General features: G+C 44.3%; 1 protein-coding gene across 7 annotated transcripts in view; it reads left to right on the top strand.

Moving 5' to 3' along the window:
* The window catches only part of FRMD4A (FERM domain containing 4A), a 673,627-nt gene that overhangs the window by 511,800 nt on the left and 141,489 nt on the right, over nucleotides 1–20,338 (top strand). For all 7 annotated transcript variants that reach the window (XM_066384150.1, XM_066384151.1, XM_066384153.1 and 4 more), the window contains one exon: nucleotides 10,348–10,440. In XM_066384150.1, the coding sequence (XP_066240247.1) occupies nucleotides 10,348–10,440 (93 nt within the window). The remainder of the gene's footprint in view (nucleotides 1–10,347; nucleotides 10,441–20,338) is intronic.

The following is a 20,338-nucleotide window of genomic DNA, read 5'->3' as shown; positions in this document are numbered from 1 at the left end:
AGGAAAGCCCCCCACTCTCTGGAGTGGAATTGGCCTCTGTGAGGGGTGGTGATGAAGAGAATGTGAGCCATCTCCTGGCACAGCCTGGAGAAAGTGTGGTCCCCACCGTCCCTTCACTCGAGTCTGTGAGGCCAGCAGATCAGCTGGAAAGAGCAGCAGCTTGTAGACTGTTCTTGAAAAAGAACTGGCAGGTGGATCTGAGTCATGGGGAAACAGGGAATGTCAGGGGCCCCCAGAAATGAAGGACAGGAGACAGAAACAAAGGGCATGGCCATGACTCAGGGAAAAGTCATGGCCTGACAGCATCTCGGGCCAACGGATGTTGATGAGTGGCCTCTTTGATAATCTGAACTTTCCTCCTTTTCCTGGTAAAACAAAAAAGGGGGTGGGGTGGGTGGGATGAGTGCTGTGCCTGTGGGTGTGACTTAGTCTAGGTTGTGATCATATGTCAATAAGCTCTAGCCTTGTAATATGTGCTCCTAGAAACTAACATAAGATCTTTTAATAACCATGTTTTCAAATTGTGCATTGTACTGAGACATGTAGTGTGTGTGTGGGTGGGTGTGTATGTGTGTCTATGATATTTCTGCAAGTGCCACACTGTGTATTTTATAATCAAATTCAGTTGAAAGTTTCATCCTTTATTCCAGTCCATGATATAGCCTATGTATTGCCTATTTCCTCATGCAAATCAAACATGACTAACACTTGGAAAGTGTTATAAACTGTAAAACGCCATGAAAGTGTAAGATATTACCAGCAGTGTCATGATTCCTTAGAGTAGAATGTATGACTTTCAGTATTAACTGCTGTTGATGACATTTTGTCGGGTCTGGATGGGCCTGGAAAAAAAGATACATAGAGCAGAATGCAGACTGGAAATTGGAAGTTTCTCTAAGCTTCTCTTGCCCCCAAAATTGTGTTTATGAATGAAGTGTCCAAGTACACAGCACAAGACTTTATGCCCACAGATATTTAATATTGTTAACTAATCCACAATATTGTATTAAGTATTCCTTAATACTAGCTCTGCCTTCTCTTTTTTAAATTTAATTTTTAAACATTAGGCCATTGCTAGTGGCTCAGTGGGTAGAGCATCAGCCCGGCATATGGACATTCCAGGTTCAATCCCAGTCAGGGCACACAGGAGAAATGGCCATCTGCTTCTCTCCCCCTCTTTCTCACCCTTCTTTCCCTCTCCCCCTCCCACAGCCAGTGGCTCAGTTGGTTCAAGCATGGCTCAATTGGTTCGAGCGTGGCCCCAAGCACTGAAGATAGCTCAGTTGGCTCAAGCACATCAGCTTCAGGTGCTAAAAATAGCTAGGTACTTGAGCATCAGCTCCACATGGGGTTGCCAGCTGGATCCTGGTCAGGGATTATGCGAGGAGTCTGCCTCACTATCTCTCTTCCTCTCACCTAAAAAAAACCTTTATATTTTGAAAACTTGGACTTACAGAAGAATTGCAAAGGTAGTACAGAGAGTTCTCATGTACCCTTCACCCAACTTCTTCAAATGCTGATATTTTACAAACTATAGTATGTTGATAAACATTACTATATTATATTATTATATTATTGGTATTAAACAATAGGCTTCATTCCAATGTCACTAGTTTTCCCGTGAATGCCTCTTGCTGTTCCAGGATTCAATAGCATGCAGCTCCTTTTATTTTGAATAAACTGCCAAAATAAAAAGAGATATGAATGGTTGGCTGCCTTTAAAACATCCTGAAGCAAAGGAAGATCCTTGTATTAATTTAATTCTAAAATAAGTATTTATGTTTTGCTAGAGTTGTGGTTCTCAATTCTTGGCTCTTGGCTGCACATTAGTTACCTAGGATGTTTTATAAAATGCCAATGCCTGGGACCTGCCCCCAGAATTGTGATTTAATTGGTCTAAGAGAATGAGCAGCAAGATTTTTCTAACATTTTTCTGATATACATCCAAGTATAAAAATCCCAGTTCTGGAGACAAGGAAACCATGGAGAATATTTCCTCTGTGCTCTCTGTCCAGCTCCAAGAAAAGAAGCTGATGTTGCTCAAACTTTGATTACTTGGAGCCAATCGTGACATGTGCCAGGGACCTGCAACGTTATAGATTCTCTCCATTCCAGATAGATTCTGGAAACCTAACAGTTTGACAACCAACTCAAAGAAGTCTGGCTTTAGTGTCTATCCATCTGTCCAAATAGTGTGGCTGAGATACTCACTTGTCAAGCATTGGCATCCATCATTTAAGGAATGCTATTTCTACATTTTATTTTTGAAATATTTCCATTGCTGTTTTAACACTCAAGATGTTGGGTGTTGTTTTTAAAGAGTTTATGGTTCTGATTTTATTATTTAAATCAGTAAAGCCCTATATTTAATTATCTGATTTGTTCTCAATCATAATTTTTGTTTCATCTATTTTGAGGTATAATTTTATTGAGGTATAATTGATATACAAAGAACCACATATTTAATGTGTACATTTTGGTGAGTTTGGACATTTGCAAATACTCGTGTGTTTTTTTGTTTGGTTTTGTTTTTGTATTTTTCTGAAGTTAGAAGCAGGGAGGCAGTTAGACAGACTCCCACATGCGCCCAACCGGAATCCACCCGGCACACCCACCAGGGGGCGATGCTCTGTCCATCTGCGACATTGCTCCATTGTGGCCAGAGCCATTCTAGCACCTGAGACGGAGGCCTTGGAGCCATCCTAAGCGCCCGGGCCAACCTAGCTCCAATGGAGCCTCGGCTGTGGGAGGGGAAGAGAGAGAGAGGAAGGAGAGGCGGAAGGAGAGGGGGGAAGAGTGGAGAAGCAAATGAGTACTTCTCCTATGTTCCCTGACCAGGAATTGAACCCAGGGCCTCCACACGCCAGACCGACGCTCTACCACTGAGCCAACCTGCCAGGGCCCAAGTTTTTAATTTTTAAAATTAAAAAATTGTTGACAAGGGATCCCATCATCAAAAGCTAAAACTAAACAGCTTTTAGATTATTTAGCAGAAATAAGTCAAACACAACCCAAGTTGAAGTAATGATTATAATAATATATTTAAATTTTATTCAAATCATTTATCATAAATTTTGAGAATACTATCAGATGCTATATATGAGTATCTATGTAATAAAAACCTTTATGAAGTATTTGGAGCCTGACTGGTGGTGGCACAGTATGTAGAGCATTAACCTGGGATGCTGAGGGCCCAGGATCAAAACCCAGAGGTCGCCAATTTGAGTGCAGATTCATTAGCTTGAGCATGGGATCATCAGCATGATCCCAAGGTCTCTGGCTTGAGCCCAAAGGTCTGGCTTGAAGCCCATGGTCACTGGCTTGAGCAAGGGATCACTGGCTCGCTTGAGCCTACTCCCCCCTACCCCATCAAGGCACATATGAGAAGCAATCAGTAAACAGCTGAAGTGAAACGAGTTGATGCTTCTCATCTCTCTCCTTGTCTCTGTCTCTGTTTCTCTCTCAGCAACAACAACCAAAGTATTTGGAAAGTTGAGGGAAGAAGAAAAGAAACTTGGTTAGCAATCACTGTACGTTTTAAAACCCAGGTACAGTTAGGATGTATTTTCACATAGCAGTTAAGGAAATTTCACATGCCAATTAAGGAAGTTCTTAGCCTCTTATTTTATCACAGGCCCTTTTGAAGTTTGTTAAGAAGGTACATTTCCTTGCTTCCACAAGAGTTTACACATAAAATAATTTATGATTATATTTTAAAGGTTTTCAGACATTATGAAGCTAGAATCCTAGTTTAAGAACCAAATAAGGATTTTTTAAAAAGAACGTGCAATGTTTTACTTGAATCATTGATTAGTACTGTTTGGGGAGTCTGATTTATCCAGATAACTGGGGTCCAGTGTGTCCTTAATTAATTGTATCTTTAGATCCAATGCCAGGACCAAGGGGCTAATCCTTGCTCTGCAGTGCCGTTGAGTCCTTGTGCCCCTTAACTAAAACCATGACTGGTAGTGGCCAAGCCATCTGAACAAGGTTTAGTTGATGAGTAGTCTCAGTCACAAGCTTATCTACAATTTAAAAATAAACAAAGTAGAATATCAGTTTTCCACTTGTGAAAGAAACAATAATATGAGATAGCTCTGGGAAAGCAATTTAGTATTTAGAAATAGGTTTGGGGTTTCCATTCATCAAATACCCTGAGCCATGAGACTGAGGAGAAAATCAGTGGTTACAGCCTCTGGACCTGGGTTGTATGTGGCATTCAGAATTCATTGTCACTCAGAGACTGACAGACATTCTGACAAACAGCTGTACCTTCTATTTAGTGGCCACAAAAGGGCTTTAGCAGAATTTTTTCTGTGTGTAGCTATGATAAATATAAAAGAATAGGGCAATCTGAGGAGGCCTGAGGGATCCAGGCTTTCCTTTTACTTCTTTCTTCCCAAAGAAAGTGACCCGGTGGAGCTTAGGTCCTGAACTAGGAAGAGCACAGTGAATTCTCACTGAATATGGAGACATTATACTTAGGGCAGGGGTGGTGTCTATACATGGATGACCCCCAGACTGACAAAAATATTGACCTATATGGCATATTTGAGCCATATTGGTTCCACTGTGATTTTCAACCTTTGTTTCTCACGCACTCATAAACTAATTACTAAAGAAAAAGGGGCCCTGACCTCTTCTTCTTTAGTAACTAATTTATTTGTGCCATGAGATGAAAATGGTTGATTTAGTCAGGGGCACTGACCTTAGTAATTAGTGTGTGTTTGTGCCATGAAAAAAAAGGGTTGAAAATCACTTAACAGATGTTTATTTAGCACTAGAAATAACTAGACTTTTTTACTCTTTGTATGCCTTATATTTTGGATTTAGGAGGTAAATAAAATACAGTGTAAGAAGTACTGTAAAAGAAGATTTGAAACAGGTAAATCATTCCTAAGTAAATAATTAAAGCCATAAATTCAGTTAGACCAGATAGCCCATATTTTAGTCATCTGATCTCCCCAATACACTCCTTATCTTAATTGTTCTGTGTGTGTGTCTGTCTCTGGTGCAGGCACAATCTCTCTCTCTCCCTGTCTTCCCCTCCCCTCCCCCTCCTCTCTCTCTCTCTCTCTCTCTCTCCCTATCTCCCCCTCCCCCTTCAATCTCTCTCTCTCTCTCTCTCTCTCTCTCTCTCTCTCACACACACACACACACACACACTGGAAGACCAGTATTTAAGGGTTTCTAGCTCAATATCCCTGAGCTGTGCTTGATATGTGCATATACTTCTGAGTCAGGACACCAGAAACTAAACATTGTTTCATCTGAAGAGCGCCCTACCCAGCCCTCCACCCAGGGACATCTGTAAGGTTGTCGTGCTTAGGCTTTCCATAGCAACTCATTCCGTATGAAGTCAGCTATCTACAATGAAAACCTCTAAAAGACAGAGTATAGTTCTCCCCTGGGGTCTAAGAATGATCAGTTCAGATAGTCTTATCATATACCTCCACCCTCCAGTAACTCTCCATAAACAAAGCTCTCCTTAAGGCCAACTCTATTGAAGGTGCCAACATTTGAACCAGAAATCTGTTTGCATTATATGCAGAGACTAAAAGCAATCTATTAAATAAATGCCTCCAATTTCTGTTGCCTGGAAGCAATTGCATATGTATTATTGACCCAACAGTTTGACCTACTGCCATCATAAACCAATGAGTGTTATCTTGTGCAGCTTTAAAGATAGTTATCAGTCAAACAATAAAAAATACTGAGTGTCTGGTGGGGCATTTTTTATTTTTGTTCTTTGTTATTAGCAAATGCACTGATGTGCATTCTTAAATGAAAAATCAATGAGAATAATGAAAACCAAGTTATCAGGCATCTCTTAGTTAAACTATATTGAGAAAATGCTTCTATGATTTTTTTATCTCCCTGATCCCTGGTATACCCTGTCTTACATTAAGTGTGTGTGTGTGTGTGTGTGTGTGTGTGTGTGTGTGTGTGTGTGTGTGTATTTGAGAAAGGGACTTGGTGTCAGGACTGTGAGTTATCTCAAAGGAAAGGAAATATCCTGAACAGTGAGGAAGGCTTGATACTGCTGAGTTCAGGAAATATGACTTTGAACCCCATACAATGAACAGAAAATATTTTAACAAGTCCTATTGCAGCCAGAGTGTTGGTTTCAGAGCTAGGGTTGCTTTTTAATCCATCTTTTAGCTTCTGCCCAAGTACTGGGCAGTTATCTTAAGGGATCTTGGATGAGACTTGTCCCTTCAGTGGAGAGATTTTGGTCACATAAAATGGAGGGAGCTGACTTCCTTCCGCCTCAGGGTCCCTAGTCTCCAGACATAGGGAAGCTCACATTTCCGTGGAGTATTGGCATCATGCCAACCCTCGCAGAACTGGGGTTGAGGAGTTCAAATAGGAAGTGGAGAAAGGAAATTTATTTTTCTTTAAAGACTCTTCGATTCAGGGGTGATTCTGGCCTCCTTGTTCTCTCTGCTTCATGACCATTTATTTTGTTGTCAGTTCATTGCTTGATAAATGTTAACTCAATATATGTTTGGGGACAAAGATATTTCCAGTTAAATACATTCATTACTAAAATGTCATCCTTTAAAAGGGTTCAATGTGGGGAGTAAAATGATCTAGAGAGGGAGTCCAGCCCTCTATCCTCTGTTAACATGGATGAAGAATGGGCTGTGAGGACACCGAGCAAAGAGGTGGCCAAGTGACAACTACCGCATTGTCTCTTCGTGCAAAATGTCCCACTTTGAGGTTCTTTAACAACTGAGCTATGCTTCTCAGAGAACAAGAAGAATTCCAGCAGTCTGTGTGGTTGGTAATGTGCCATTGAGGTGGGGTAAGGATTTCTCTTTTGAGAATCAGGAAAAGACCATTAATGAAGAACTACTGTAAGGCAAAAGAATAAATTTAAATCTATGTGGTCATTGGATGGATTCCTTTTCTGAGTTTTCATAGATTCTTTATTTGGTTGGCATCCGTTAATTACAGAGCCAAACTAACAGCTAAAGTTGTTCACATCTCTTCTGTTGCCCAGAGCCCATGCTCCAAACCACTACCTTAATCTCTCACATACCAAGCCAATAGTTCCCTAAATCAACCCCGGGCCAGGCACCAGACAACTAGGGACATCCCCTATACCCCTAAGCATACCAGAGTTATTTTAACTAGCCAACCCTAAGCTGTTTCCCCTGCGCCATGCTCCCTTCCCAGTGGAGGTTCCGGCCTCTGCCTCCTTGTTCCTTTTCTGCCTCTTGAACAGTCTTAGTGCTTCCCCTTGTGGCCTTGCCTGGCGTGATGTGTGTCACATTTCTAGGTAACTGAATAACATTCAGTTTTACTTTTTATGACATTGACCTCTCCATGCGATCACTCGGCCACCTTTGTAAATTAAGATCTGGACACAGATCAGTTGCTTTTGGAGGTAGACATCCAATCAATGAGTGAGGGCTTTTGAGAACCTAATATTTGCCAGAACTCATGCTAGGTTCTGGGGTGATTTTTTTTAATGTTGAAAACATACAACTTCATTGGAGAGACATCATATTTTTTTAAAATAACTACTTGTACATGACTATGCTATAAATGCCTCACAGACGACACAAACCAGAAGCTCTGGAGAAGTTTGATAGGAAGCTCAGACTGAGGCTATCAGGGGAGACTTCACTAAGAGGCTGCACTGAGCTCAGGCTCCAGCAATGGCTAGCATGCAGATAAAGGGGACAGAGAGACTGTTCCAGTTAGGAGTAAAGCATGATCACAGTCACTGTGCTGAGCATGCATATAGCGTGTGTCCAGGAGGCTGAGCACACAGAGAGGATCCTTGGGAAATTGGGACATTTTCAGAGGCAGGAATGGAGTGGTTGAAGCTTCTTACTCCCCAATAATTGGGTCTCACGTTTGACTTAACACCTTCTGAGGTAGGTCTTGCTGTACTTTTCAGATGTAAATGGCCTGTTGGGGGAAAAGGATGCATTTGCAGAGTAAGTTCTGTGGACTGTGGGAAGTGCGGCAGAAGAGGGCTGCTCGGGATGGGTGCTGGGAGAGTCCAGTTCCAGGCTGGGTGAGGGAGGTGCATCAGGGAAAGCTTTCTGGAGGAGGCAGAGGAGAGCTGGGTCTTGAAGAATGGTCGGACTTGGCTGAGTGATGAAGGAGAGGAACGGCATTCTAGGCAGAGGGAACAGCGTGAGGTTGCATGAGGTGCAGAGGTCAGCATTTTGGTATGAGTAGAAACAAAGGTGGTACCCCAGCCTTCTCTTTTCAAGTTTGTGTTCTAATTGGCTAGGAATTTATCCCAGCTTTCTGGGAGAAGTTGGACCAGTCACTTTCCTTAAAAACACTTTCTTTCCCATTATTTTTTACCTTTACTATTGTAAAGATGAGTAACCAAAACTGAAAATTAATTTTATGAAAAATAAAATTATTTCCAGATGGAGAGTCTCAAAAGGTGGAAAAAGAAACAGACCCAAACATCATCTCTAGGTCACAGGTGTGGGTGGAAGTGGAAGACTTTTTTCTTGTGCAAAGATACAGCATAAATGAAGTCTTAAAATGGAGATGGAAGCTCCTAGCATGTTCTATTTTTTTTGGAGGCAAGCACTGGGGAAGCACGCTTGGAGAAGCAGGCATTGTGAGGGGCAGTGCAGACAGCTTCTGCCTCCCATCCTCCGCAGCATTAAATGCCAGCCTTTCACAGGCGTCTGTGCATTCTGAACATTGGTGTCACACAGCATCGGGCACCTACAGAGATTTTGTGCCATCAGTTGTGTCTGTTCAATGTGAGTTTACTAAGTAAACATTATCATAGTCCTCCAGGATGATGGACTGAGATTCAGTGAGAGAGGGGGGAAAGGGATAGATTGCTCTGCTCATACTTGTAACATGGCTCTCTCTCTTCAAAGACTAACCTCCTCATTGTGGCCTCCAAGGCCCCAGTTGCTGGTCCCTGCCCCTCTCCAGCCTCATCCTTTTCTACTCACATGACATCTCAGGACCTTTGCACATGCTGATCCTTCTGCTTAGAAAGCAGTTCCATTGCTCTTTGTTCTGTTAACTCTTGTCATCCTTCAGTTCCCACTCAAACACCAGGCAGTACTTCTCAGACCCCAAACTAGATCATATCCTTACATGTTCTCATAACTCATCCTAATGCAAACAGTTACTATACGATTAATGGTGGAAATAGTGGCTGAGTGTCTCTTTCTAAGCAGATAAGCTTGAGGAGAAAAGGGATCTTGTTTATTTTGCTCCTTGTGGCATCTCCAAACCCTTTTCCAGAAGTCAGTTGACATTAATGAGAGAGATGGAGAGAGAGAAGGAAGAAAGAAATGTGCAAGTTGCTCTTTTTGTGTATCATCAATATCTCTGCAGCTCACTGAGATATTAAAATAGTTTTAATGAGGTATAACTGACATATAATAAATGGAACATATTAAAGTGTACAGTTTAATAAGTTTTGACACATGTATGCATCAATAAACCATCCCCACCATCAAGGTAATGAACATAATCCATCACTCTCCCAAAATTCTCTTTCTGCCCCGTGATCCTTCCCTCACATCCACACCCCAGGCAACCAGCACTCTGCTTTCTGTCGTTATAGATTGATCTGCACTTTCTAGAACTTCATATAATGGAATCATACCATCTGTGCTCTTTCTGTCTGGCTTCTTTTCCTCAGTGTAATTATTTTGAGATTCATCTATGTTACTGTATATATCAATAGTGTATTTTCTTTGTTGCTGCATAGTATTCCATTGTATAATTATATCATTTGTTTATACTTTCCCTTGTTGATAAACATTTGAGTTGTTTCAGTTTTTGAGCTGTGAAAAATAATGTGTCTCTTAACATCTGTGTGTAAAAGTCTTTGCATGACCATATGCTTTCGTTTCTCTTGGGTAAACACCTAGGAGAAGAATGGCTAGGTCACATGTAGTACAAGTTTCATTTTTTAAAAAAAACCTGTTATTGGCTGTTCTACCCAGCCAGTATCCAGCAAGATATTGCAGAGATTGCTTACATGTTCCTAAAGTGCGTTTTGAGGAGAAAAAGCAGCCTGCAGCGTGGCAGGAAGGGAATGCAGTGTGAGAGAGAGCCTGACGACACGTTAATTTTAGCGCAGTCTAAGAAAAGGACAGCAGGTCTCTAACTCCTGACTTTCTGAGTGTCACTCTTCTCCCTCATGTCACACAGTATTTCCCACTCATACACTGTTCCCTAGATTCTCCTCTGCGATCTTCAAATATTGAAAGCTTAGTAGTGAGACACAGGCCACCTTTAACTGGGATCTAGCCCATTCTGCTGCACATATACCTATGTTACAAGAAACTTCTGTAAAATACAAAGCCCTAATCAGATTGTTTTTATTTTCTTCAGGGGTCACTTAAACTGGCTTCAGCTAGATCGAAGAGTATTGGAACATGACTTTCCCAAAAAGTCAGGACCAGTGGTTTTATACTTCTGTGTCAGGTATGTACACCTGCTGTTCATGCTTTTGCTGCTTTTTTATTCTTTTTTCATAGAAGTCTGGAAGGGTAGAGTGAACAAAAGAAAGGAAGGTAAATTTTGTTTTGGTTTATTACCAGCAATAGAGGTGATGGTGTAGCTCCATTTCCAGTAGATACAGACATGGGGATGAATGTGTAAAGCGTGTCAGTGTGTGCTCATGGACACAGGTATTTGTGCTTTTGCATAGGATGCTTGTGTGGAATAAAAAAATGAGCCTCTTTTTTTTTTTTTGCTTTTTTTGTGGGGAGCATAGATCTCAAACTAAACTGAGTCTCTTACAATAACACAAACTCTTGGGTTCTGTTTTGGTGGCCATTTGAAGCTACCTAACAAAAGCTTGTGTATTCTTTCCTTCTATTATAAGTGCCACTTGACCTCTTGAAACCTACCAGATTATCCCAAATAAGAGTAGTTAAACCTCAGCAGTAAACCACAAATCAATGCATTTCCCAGTAATGGTGTACATGGCATGATAAAATATCAGAAACAATGGGCATTTTCTGTTCACTAACCTATTACAAGTTTTATTTCGTAACTGCACAGAATTGGATTTGCTGCTTATAGTTAATATTTGCAACAATTTTAAGAAGTTGACCAGACTTATCGCACTGGTTTGCAGAAGGTTGTGTGAAGCCAGAGGGTGTCATGTCATAGGTTCCGGCAAAGTGCAAATCAGAGCAAAACCAGAATCTGAGCCCCGGTTGGTGGAGCTAGAACATCCTGGCTTTATAAGGTTCCTGTCCAGAACCTTCATTGGAACACACTTGCAGAGACATTTAGCTTGAATGTCTCAGTCTTCCAGTGGACACTAGCTCTTCCACCCAAAACATGGACCCAGCTCTTTTAAAATACGTGAGCAGAAGTTCAAGAGCAGGACACAGTGATTTACAATTCAGTTCTTCAAAAGCATGGTAGGAATATAGCTTTGGATGTAGCCATTCTGATACCACAGGAAGTATTAGAAGGACCTAAAATCAGAGTTAAGAGCCCCATTTAACAGACAGGTATGTGTATCTTTACCATAGCTGGTGAGGTAAACAAACTTGCATTAATGCCTTTTTGATTTGTGTAACAGCTGCAAACATATCAGAGCTAACCTTAGCCATTTTTATTATTGAAGGGCATGATTTCTATGTCATGTTCTCCTAAATGATGTCTAAATCTCCTCAGATACATTGAAAAGTAACCTTATAAAACAGAGTGCCCTGTAATAAGAGGTGGCCAAGTGTACTTGCCCTGCGTTAGGCTGACTTCTCCTTCCTGGGGCTTTTCAGCATGAAGCAAGAGGAGAAAGTGCTGGCCTGCGTGGCCCGTCTCTTTATCGGGAGTCTGTGATGAGCCCAGTTATTTGTGAGTTGGGGAAACCAAGCCTTGGAGGAAAGCTTGGGGCTACATGAGGTCTCGAGTTGAAGTGTTTGTCCCCAACTACTCCACATTGACTTCTGTCTGGGAAACCAGGCCCACAGAGAAGGCTCCAGATGGACAACTGGTATGGACAATAGAGGGGACTGGGATGGGGTGACTGAAGACCCAGCAATGTGTCACCCTCTCGTTTTCCTTGTTGGCCACAGCAGGTACCTCGCAGAATGCTCCTTAGGAAAAAACCTCTCCCAGCAAACCTTTAGGGGCAGACGTCTGAGAGTAGGGCCGCAGGCAGAGCTCCCTCTCCACAAAAGCAGGTCTTCCTGCAGAGCCTCAGGTGCCTATTTCAGTTACCTCTTGGTCACCTGAGGACTCCAGACTCATAGGTCCAAAGCCAAATTCGTTGTCTTCCCACCCACTCCCACTTCCCCAAAGCTGTGGTCCCTTTGAACTTATGATGTCATTATCCACTCGGTCATGTAGGCTTTCAATCTTGAAGTCTTTCTTCTTTCTCAAATTCTCATGCGCATTAGTTCTTAACTGCTGCTTCCAAAATCTTTCCCTGCACTGCCCTCTCTTCATCTTCTGTCACTCGATCTGTTGCAACCGCTTCCCAAGGTGAGTGTCACTTAGCACCAGCCATGGAGGACCCTGGCTCCCAGAAGCCCCACGACCCTGAGTCAGCCTTTTCCAGCTAGCTGCACAGCATAGGAGCAAAGCACCAATAGCTTGTTTTCTCTGAGAGAGAAGGCATATTCTCCCATGGGGTGAATTCTGTATTTTCACCTTGGTGTTCAACCTGGGAAGAATTCCCAGCTCATAACCCAGTGCCTTTCTAGGGATGCCCAAGGCCATTTTCTTCAAAGGAATGATGTGATAAATGATCTCCATAAAAGACCCAAACCTGGAATATGCTGGAGTCCATGCAAACATTTCCCTGAGTGGGGATGCTGACCTTTCTAATGGAACAGCCCCGGTCCAGCATCCATCACACATGCATACCTGGAAGCAGCCTGACCCTCCAGCCCCTCATAGCCATTCTGCTTTTGTTTAAACATCTGTATATTACATCTGTTTAACACGTGTATGATTAGCCATTGTGGAAATGGGGAATAAAACCACCTGATAAAAGAGACCATGGAAAACATCAGCCTCCTTAAAGCCAAGTTTTAGGAATTCATCAAGTGGAAATATTAACCCTGTGTCACTGAGGATCTAAGTTTGGGCTGCCATCCCAGCATGATTTATTTGACATTTATATATTCTTCCTCTGTAAGGCATTGTCAAAAACAAAACATCTGTGAGATGAATTACTGCCTCTTTTCGACAAAATAGGAAAAATAAGACCCAAGTATATTTAATAATGTGAATTTGAACTCAAGAGAATTCTGCCTCAGCCTTAAAGCCAAAGTAAGGTTTTTGGTGTTTTTGGTGGTGGTGGGTTATTTTTTGTTTGTTGTTTGTTTGTTTTTTAGTGAGAGGAGGGGAGAAGGTGAGACAGAATGTCACCTGTACCCTGACCAGGATTTACCCAGAAGCCCCCGTCTGGGGCTGATGCTTGAAATAACTGAGCTATTTTTAGCACCTGAGGCTGCCCTGCTCAGACCAACCCAGCTAGCCTCAGTGCCCAGGGCTAATGCTTGAACCAATCAAGCCACTGGCTGTGAAAGGGGAAGAGGGAGTGAAGGGGGAAAGGGAGGGGAAAAGAAGCAGATGGTAGCTTCTCTTGTGTACCCTGACCAGGAATTGAACCTGGGACGTCCATATACTGGCCAGTGCTCTGTCCACTGGCCAACTGGCCAAGACCCAAAGTAAGTCTTTTTAATGAGCATTTCTTTCTCGGAGGGCCTCAAGCTGGTGGGACCCTGCAGGACATTTTCAAAATGGCAGGATAGAGGACTAAGAACCAGTCTTCATTGACCCATGATATAGCTACAAGGGACCTGCTCCCTCTAACTCATCAGTCAAATCATGACAAATGATCACAGTAGCTTCGCCATCTTAATAATTATCAAATAAAGGGGAAAGGTCAGAGAGAAAGGAACTATCCATTATCAGGATGACTGTTAATCTTCACTACAACCCTTGAAGCAGATATTATTATTCCTAACTAAAGTTAGGAGATGGGTGCCCAAGAGTGCAGGGTGAATTCTACCCCACCCCAGCATGACTAGGAAGTTAGAGCATCTGTTCAGTTAGATCTGACTCCAAACTTTGGGCCCTTCACCGTTTACCGTACTGCCTGCCTCACAAGTGAAAGGCAGCATCACAGATGTTCATCAGAGACCACTACAGTCCCTCCTTTTGCAGGGAGGACCAGAGGCACCCAAGTCAAGATCCATGACCTTTGGCCGTGTCTGCAGAACCAGCATCCACCTGCAGATGGCGTTAAGGACAGGTGCTCCCAGCTCTGAGTGAGAGACACATGGCGGTCAGCCCTCCCAGGCCTGACATTTCCTGTTTAGCACTGTAGACTCAGACATCATTAGCAGAGCACCCCCTGAAGGGGAATCCACAGTCACAAAGCTTGGTGGCCTGTTGGAAGCTCAACATTGAGTGAAGGAGGGGCGTGTATGAATTTCCCCCAACTTCTAAGGTCCTATCAGCCGTGCCTGTCATCATCTCTTTGCCAATTCAGTTCAAACCCAGCTGTGCACCATTGCAACCACTCCCTTACCCTGGACCTCACCTCCCCTTTCTGCCTGGCACACGATGTGTGCACATCAACACACGTACACACGTACACACACACACTGGGAGGGTGGGATCAGTCCAATCACACACTTTTTTTATTTCTACCCCTGAGCTGCTGAGTGTGGTCATGGGAGAATGAAATCATATACTGGCTGCTGGCGCCTGAGCGACTGTGACCAGCCTCACAGAGATCACCAGTGTTTCTAGTCTGTTCTGTTCATATGCCTGCTCGCAATCTGCATGCCACAGTGGCCTTCCTTCCCTCTTGCTGCAGACTAAACCAGAAGCTTGTTCCCTTTGCTCCAAGAAGGTCATATCGCTTATGATTTTGCAGAGAAGACAAAAGCTAGCATTAGTGAGTTCCATCAGCCTTCTGTGCCCTTACCCACATACTTCATTGCGTCCGCCTCCAATTTGTGGCCTCACGCACCCACTGTGTATGCACATACATGGGAAGAGGAAGAGTGACCATTTTCTCACCATCCAAGGCTGGCGGGTTCAGTTCCCGCCTATCCCACCACCTCAGATAGATCGCCTCCTCTCATCTCTCCTTTTCTCCGTCTTTAGCAGCTGCTTGTCCATGGATTGCTCCCTTCTGTGCCACCTCGCTCCCACCCTAACAGAAAAAATACCCTCCCTGACTCGCTTCTTCCTCCAGCTGCTCCCTTCTGCTCAACCCTCTGTTCACAGCAGAGGTTCAGAAGGTGGGTCTGCACTCGCTCCCTCCCTCCCCTCATCGTCCCCACAGAGTTGACACTGTGGCGGTCCAGCCTCAGGCCCCACACCCCCTGGTCAGTGGAGGTCTCTATGCCCCACATTCCACAGGTGCTTCTCTGCATTCCTCTGCCTGAATCAGGTGGTGTCAGCCTTCTGCCGCCAAGCCTGCTCTTCTTCCTGTGGGACCTCCTTGTCTCTGCCATTGGCACCACCACCCATCCAGCCTCGCAGGCCACAAACTAGGGCACAGCCGTGATGTCACCTGCTCTCTCTTCCACCTGCTCCCATCTCTCCCCTCAGTCACTAATTCCTGTTATGTCTGCGTCTTACTGGGCTCTTACCTCCAGGCCTGACCTCACGCACGCCCCTTCGCTATAATTAGAGCCTTCACAGGCCTTTCTTCATTCTGAAATCTCCGGGCTCAGCTCTGCTTCTGGTCCCGGCCCCTTGCATCTCTCCTATATGTTGCCATGGAGCATCTTTCTATAAATTTCATCTGTTTCCCTACTCATAATTTTTCAGGACTCTCATTATCACCCCAAGGATGTCCTCCGCATGTCCTGTGTGATGTGACTTCTGTGTCCCCATCCAGCCTTGTCCTCCCTACCTCCCTTACCTCTCACACACATTTTTACGAGCAGCCCAGTGATCACTGGATGGCAGGTCACATCCAATGAAAGACCTTTGTTTGTGTTGTTTATTAAGTGAGAGGTGGGGAGGCTCCTGCACATACCCGGAGTGGAATCCACCGGAAAGCCCCCTACCAGGTGATGCTCTGCCCATTTGGGACTACTGCTCCATTGCTTGGCAACTGAGCTATTTTAGCACCTGAGGCAGACCATGGAGCCATCCTCAGTGCCCAAGGCCAATTTGCTTGAACCATTCAAGCCATGGCTACAGAAGGGGAAGAGAGAGAGAGAGAGAGAGAAGGGAGAGGGTAAAGAAGCAGATGGTTGCTTCTCCTGTGTGCCCTCACTAGGAATTAAACCTGGGACTTCCACACACCAGGCTGACTCTCTACTGCTGAGCCAACTGGCCAGAGCCGAAAGAGTTCTGTGAAGCAGGCTCCCCAGAGTGGAGAACAGTGGCCCTCTGAGAGTGTTCACCAGGCAGGCTGAAGAAAGATGTCAAGGGAAAGAAATAAGGAAGTTACCAGCCTACCTCAGCAAGTCTTTCTGTCTTTTTACAGACACTAGCTTGTGCTCAGAGTGCTTCCTCCATATCTGGGCTGCCCTTTAATTGTGTATTCTCCAGCCAGGAGTCTCTGGAGCTCTGATCATCTGTACCGTCAGAGAATAAATAAAGATGAGCCTTTTCTCCTCAAATGTAGACGTTCACAAAGAGAAAACTGAAGTGGGCAACTGAAAAAAAAAGAAAGAGGAAGCTTTGATCTGGGCAAGGGGATTCACAGCCAGTTTGTGACCTGACCAGTGCAGACACCAGTTGCTGTTTGCTGTCACTCACAGGAACAATGAAAGCACAGATCTAAAATGAGGCGCCTGCTCACCAGAACACGCTAGGTCTCAACTGGGTGTCCCCGTTAAGATCGTACTGCCATTGAATTGCTAATCTTCAGAGCTATTTGGCCACAGAAACTCACAGTGCTCTCAATTATCATTCTCATTAGGATTGCTCCTTTTTGCTACCAAAAGTCAGCATTCCAAACGTGACATTTCTGTTCGTTATGAAATGAAATCACTGGTCCATTTAATTAACACTTGCTGTAAATATTCAGTGATTCCCAAGTGCCGGGGGGAGGGGGGGGGATGTGAGAGGGAAGAGGAGGTGCAAGCGGCCAGCGAGGGGGGGGGGGGGCGTCTGACGTCATCTGGCTGCACAGCGTTCAGGCTGCTGCAAGGGAGGCTTCCACAACACAGGCTCCCAGGCCTCTTGAGTCCTTGATGCGTGCGAGTACATAAGGACGTAGTGCATATCTGTTCCTACTTCAGACAGTGTGATAAGATAGTCTTGGGTTGGGCTCCTGGGGGCCAGGTTGTGTGTGACATTGCTCATGGATCCCGAAGAGCACTGGCCAGGTGTTCCCTTCGCCCCTCGGGCAGCCCTGAGATTCAGCCCCGCTGTCTCTGCTGAGGCACTGGTTAGAGTGTGGGCTTCACTGTGGTTCAGGCAGAGGGAGACCAGCAGATCGGGAGATGGCTGCCACTGACACAGTGTTCCACTCCTGCCCAGGAGGCGGGGTCACACCAGGCTCGGCAGGGCTTCCCCGCGATGCACTGGCCTCTGTCAGGAGGCAGAGGGACAGCTTGTGTTGTTGTTTCTGAGGAAGGAATGGATGAGGATTGGCTTCTTTGAATAATTACAGAGGACTTTGGGGCAGAGGGGCAGTACCAAGGTGTTTGGTTCCTGCCCCTGGAGTGATTAGGGAAGGTGGATAGTGGCCCTGCTTGTAAGAAACCCCTGCCCCATAGAAGAAGGGTATTTGGGCTCTGGATTGGTTGGTCAGCCTATGAAAGCCATGCTCACCAGCGAGCCCTTTACTATCTCTAGGAACTGGCTGAATCTGGGAGGGTACCCACACTTTGTGCACCCCAGATGTCTGTATTAGTACAGGATTAATATGAAACCAGACTTGGAATTGTCCATTCAGACACTCTGAATCTATAAGAAATCACCCATTTTCTTGGGTTTTACCCAGAGACCTGGAATTTTTGTGAACTGGATGCTTGAGGAAGCCACACACTGGTAGGTTAAGAAATGCAACATTGCCATCTACTGCTGGAAAGGAGGGCCTTTGCCAAGGTTCACAGGGGGAAAAATAGCTCATTAAAAAAAAAATTGAGCCTGACCAGGTGGTGGCGCAGTGGATAGAGCATTGGACTGGCATCGGACTGGGATGTGGAGGACCCAGGTTTGAAACCCCGAGGTCGCCAGTTGACCACAGGGTCACTAGCTTGAGCCTGGAATCATAGACATGACCCTGTGATCACTGGCTTGAGCCCAAAGGTCACAGGCTTGAGCCCAAGGTCACTGGCTTGAGCAAGGGGTCACTCACTCTGCTGTAGCCCCCCCCTTGAACAACTAAGGAGCTGCAATAAAGAATTGATGCTTCTCATTTCTCTCCCTTCCTGTCTGTCTGTTCCTATCTGTCCCTCTCTCTAATTCTCTCTCTGTCTCTCAAAAATAAAATTAAAAAAAGAAAATTGAAAATCTCAACTTTGAACCGAAACCACCACCACTTCTCATTTCTCTATAAGTTTCTTCTTCCTGGTGCTCTGGGCCTCCGTGCCTGAACTGAGATATCTGGGGTCTGTTTTTTCTCCAGGCATTTTTGACTCACCAGTTCCCTAGCACAGATGGAAAGTTCAGGATGAGTAAAATATTCAAGGCTACAGAATAATAATATGACAGGCTTCTCGGTGATAAAGGTTAATAGGAAACTGCTTTAAAATTTTCTGCTAAGAGGAGGTGATTTTTTTTTTCTTCATCTGAGAATGTTTGTCATTTCCTCTACCTTCCTGCCTCTTGGACTGCCAAATACCATAGAACTTGGTGGAAATGAATGCTGTCACAGAAAAAGAAAAGAGAAAAGTAGAGTTTGCCATTTCATTTTGGTTTTCCATTATTAGAGTTGAAAATAGAAGTGTTGTTTCCTCATATACTATTGAGAAAATTGGGGCTGGAGAGACAGATGTCTTCACTCCTTAATTCTCAAGAATTAAACCAAATATGGTAAAGACAATAGGCATTGCTTTGAAAATGAAGTTATTTCAGACCCACTAGGTTGAGATTCAAAATTATTATTATACAGCTAAGGTCACTCACTGTTGAACTCAAGAAGTCTCTGCTGTTATTCTGTCTTTACGAGTCAAGGCAAGCAGCAGCTCTGTTTGAACAACTTTCTGTGTTAACAGTGTCAGAAGGGGCAGGGGGAAGGGATGGATGTGGAATATAAACCCCCTAACCTAGAGTTTGGTGACATCTGGGAAATCCTGCGTTTCTCTTTCCTCCTGCATTGCTTTCATTGTCCACTTCACTGTCCAGTAAGAACCCCACCAACAGTGAGCGGCGAGAACTGTTGAAAATCAGAGTTTCCTTCACAGTTGCATATGAGCTCATGTTTATGCCGGGCACCACAAGTAGTGCTGGAGACACACTACTACAGGAGTTAGCAGCCACAGCCCAGTGAGAAGACACCCCAAGGAACAGAAAATTACAGGACCAGGAAAATTACCACCCAACACGACAGACAGAGGGTGTCATGGTGGCCTGGGAGAGGAGCTCTTCTGTGGGGGGTCATTGGAATCAGACAAAGTGTGGTGACCCTGAGCAAGGGCTGGAGGGAGCACAGGAGTAAATTGGTGTGTGGAGAATTGTTTTTTCCGGGGGGGAGGGAGGTGGGAAAAAAAACTTGAACAAAGGCACAAAGCAAGTTTCATCTGTAATAGGCCACACCTGCAAGTTGCCCAGCCACACTGGCATTCTTCTGAGCCACCTAGAGTGGAATACAAGGTTTTTCACCCTGCCCTCCTCTCCTCCTTTCCCTCCCCTCCCTTCCGCTCCCTTCCCCTTCTTTCCTTTTCTTCACCTTGCCTGGGTTTCCCCCTCTCTCCCCCCCACCACCCTCTTCCCTTCCACACTCTTCCCTCCTTCCCTCCTTTTCTTCCTTCCTGTTTTCATTTTGCTATTCTAACTACCCCTCTGCAAAGCCCTGGACAATGGATGTAGATTTTAATGAAATCAAATTTAACTTACTTTGCTTTGAGAAGTAGATTTGCTACTTCTTTACAAGTCATTATTATCAGAGAATTGAAAGTTATACAACTTTACAGTTCCTCTGAGACCACTGCAGATGTTTGTGGAGGCATCATGTCCTAAAGCACTTACTCTAGGAGGGTGACCCTTTTACGTGTGTGTGTGTGTGTGTGTGTGTGTGTGTGTGTATGTATGTATTGCAGTGGAGGGTGTTATAGATCAACCAGCCTTCTCATTCCCAGGCTTTGCAAGTTTGACTGCCATATTGTACTGTGGACTCTCACATGATAGTAATTGTACTGCTATCTGTTGATTGAAAATATCTGCTAATACTTGAAGTTACTCTGGATTCACTCACAGATTTAAATAAATC

The sequence above is a fragment of the Saccopteryx leptura genome, chromosome 5 (assembly GCF_036850995.1).
Source record: "Saccopteryx leptura isolate mSacLep1 chromosome 5, mSacLep1_pri_phased_curated, whole genome shotgun sequence".
NCBI lineage: Eukaryota > Metazoa > Chordata > Mammalia > Chiroptera > Emballonuridae > Saccopteryx > Saccopteryx leptura.
Note: the sequence above shows the minus strand (reverse complement) of the source record. Positions and strands in the feature narration are given on the sequence as shown.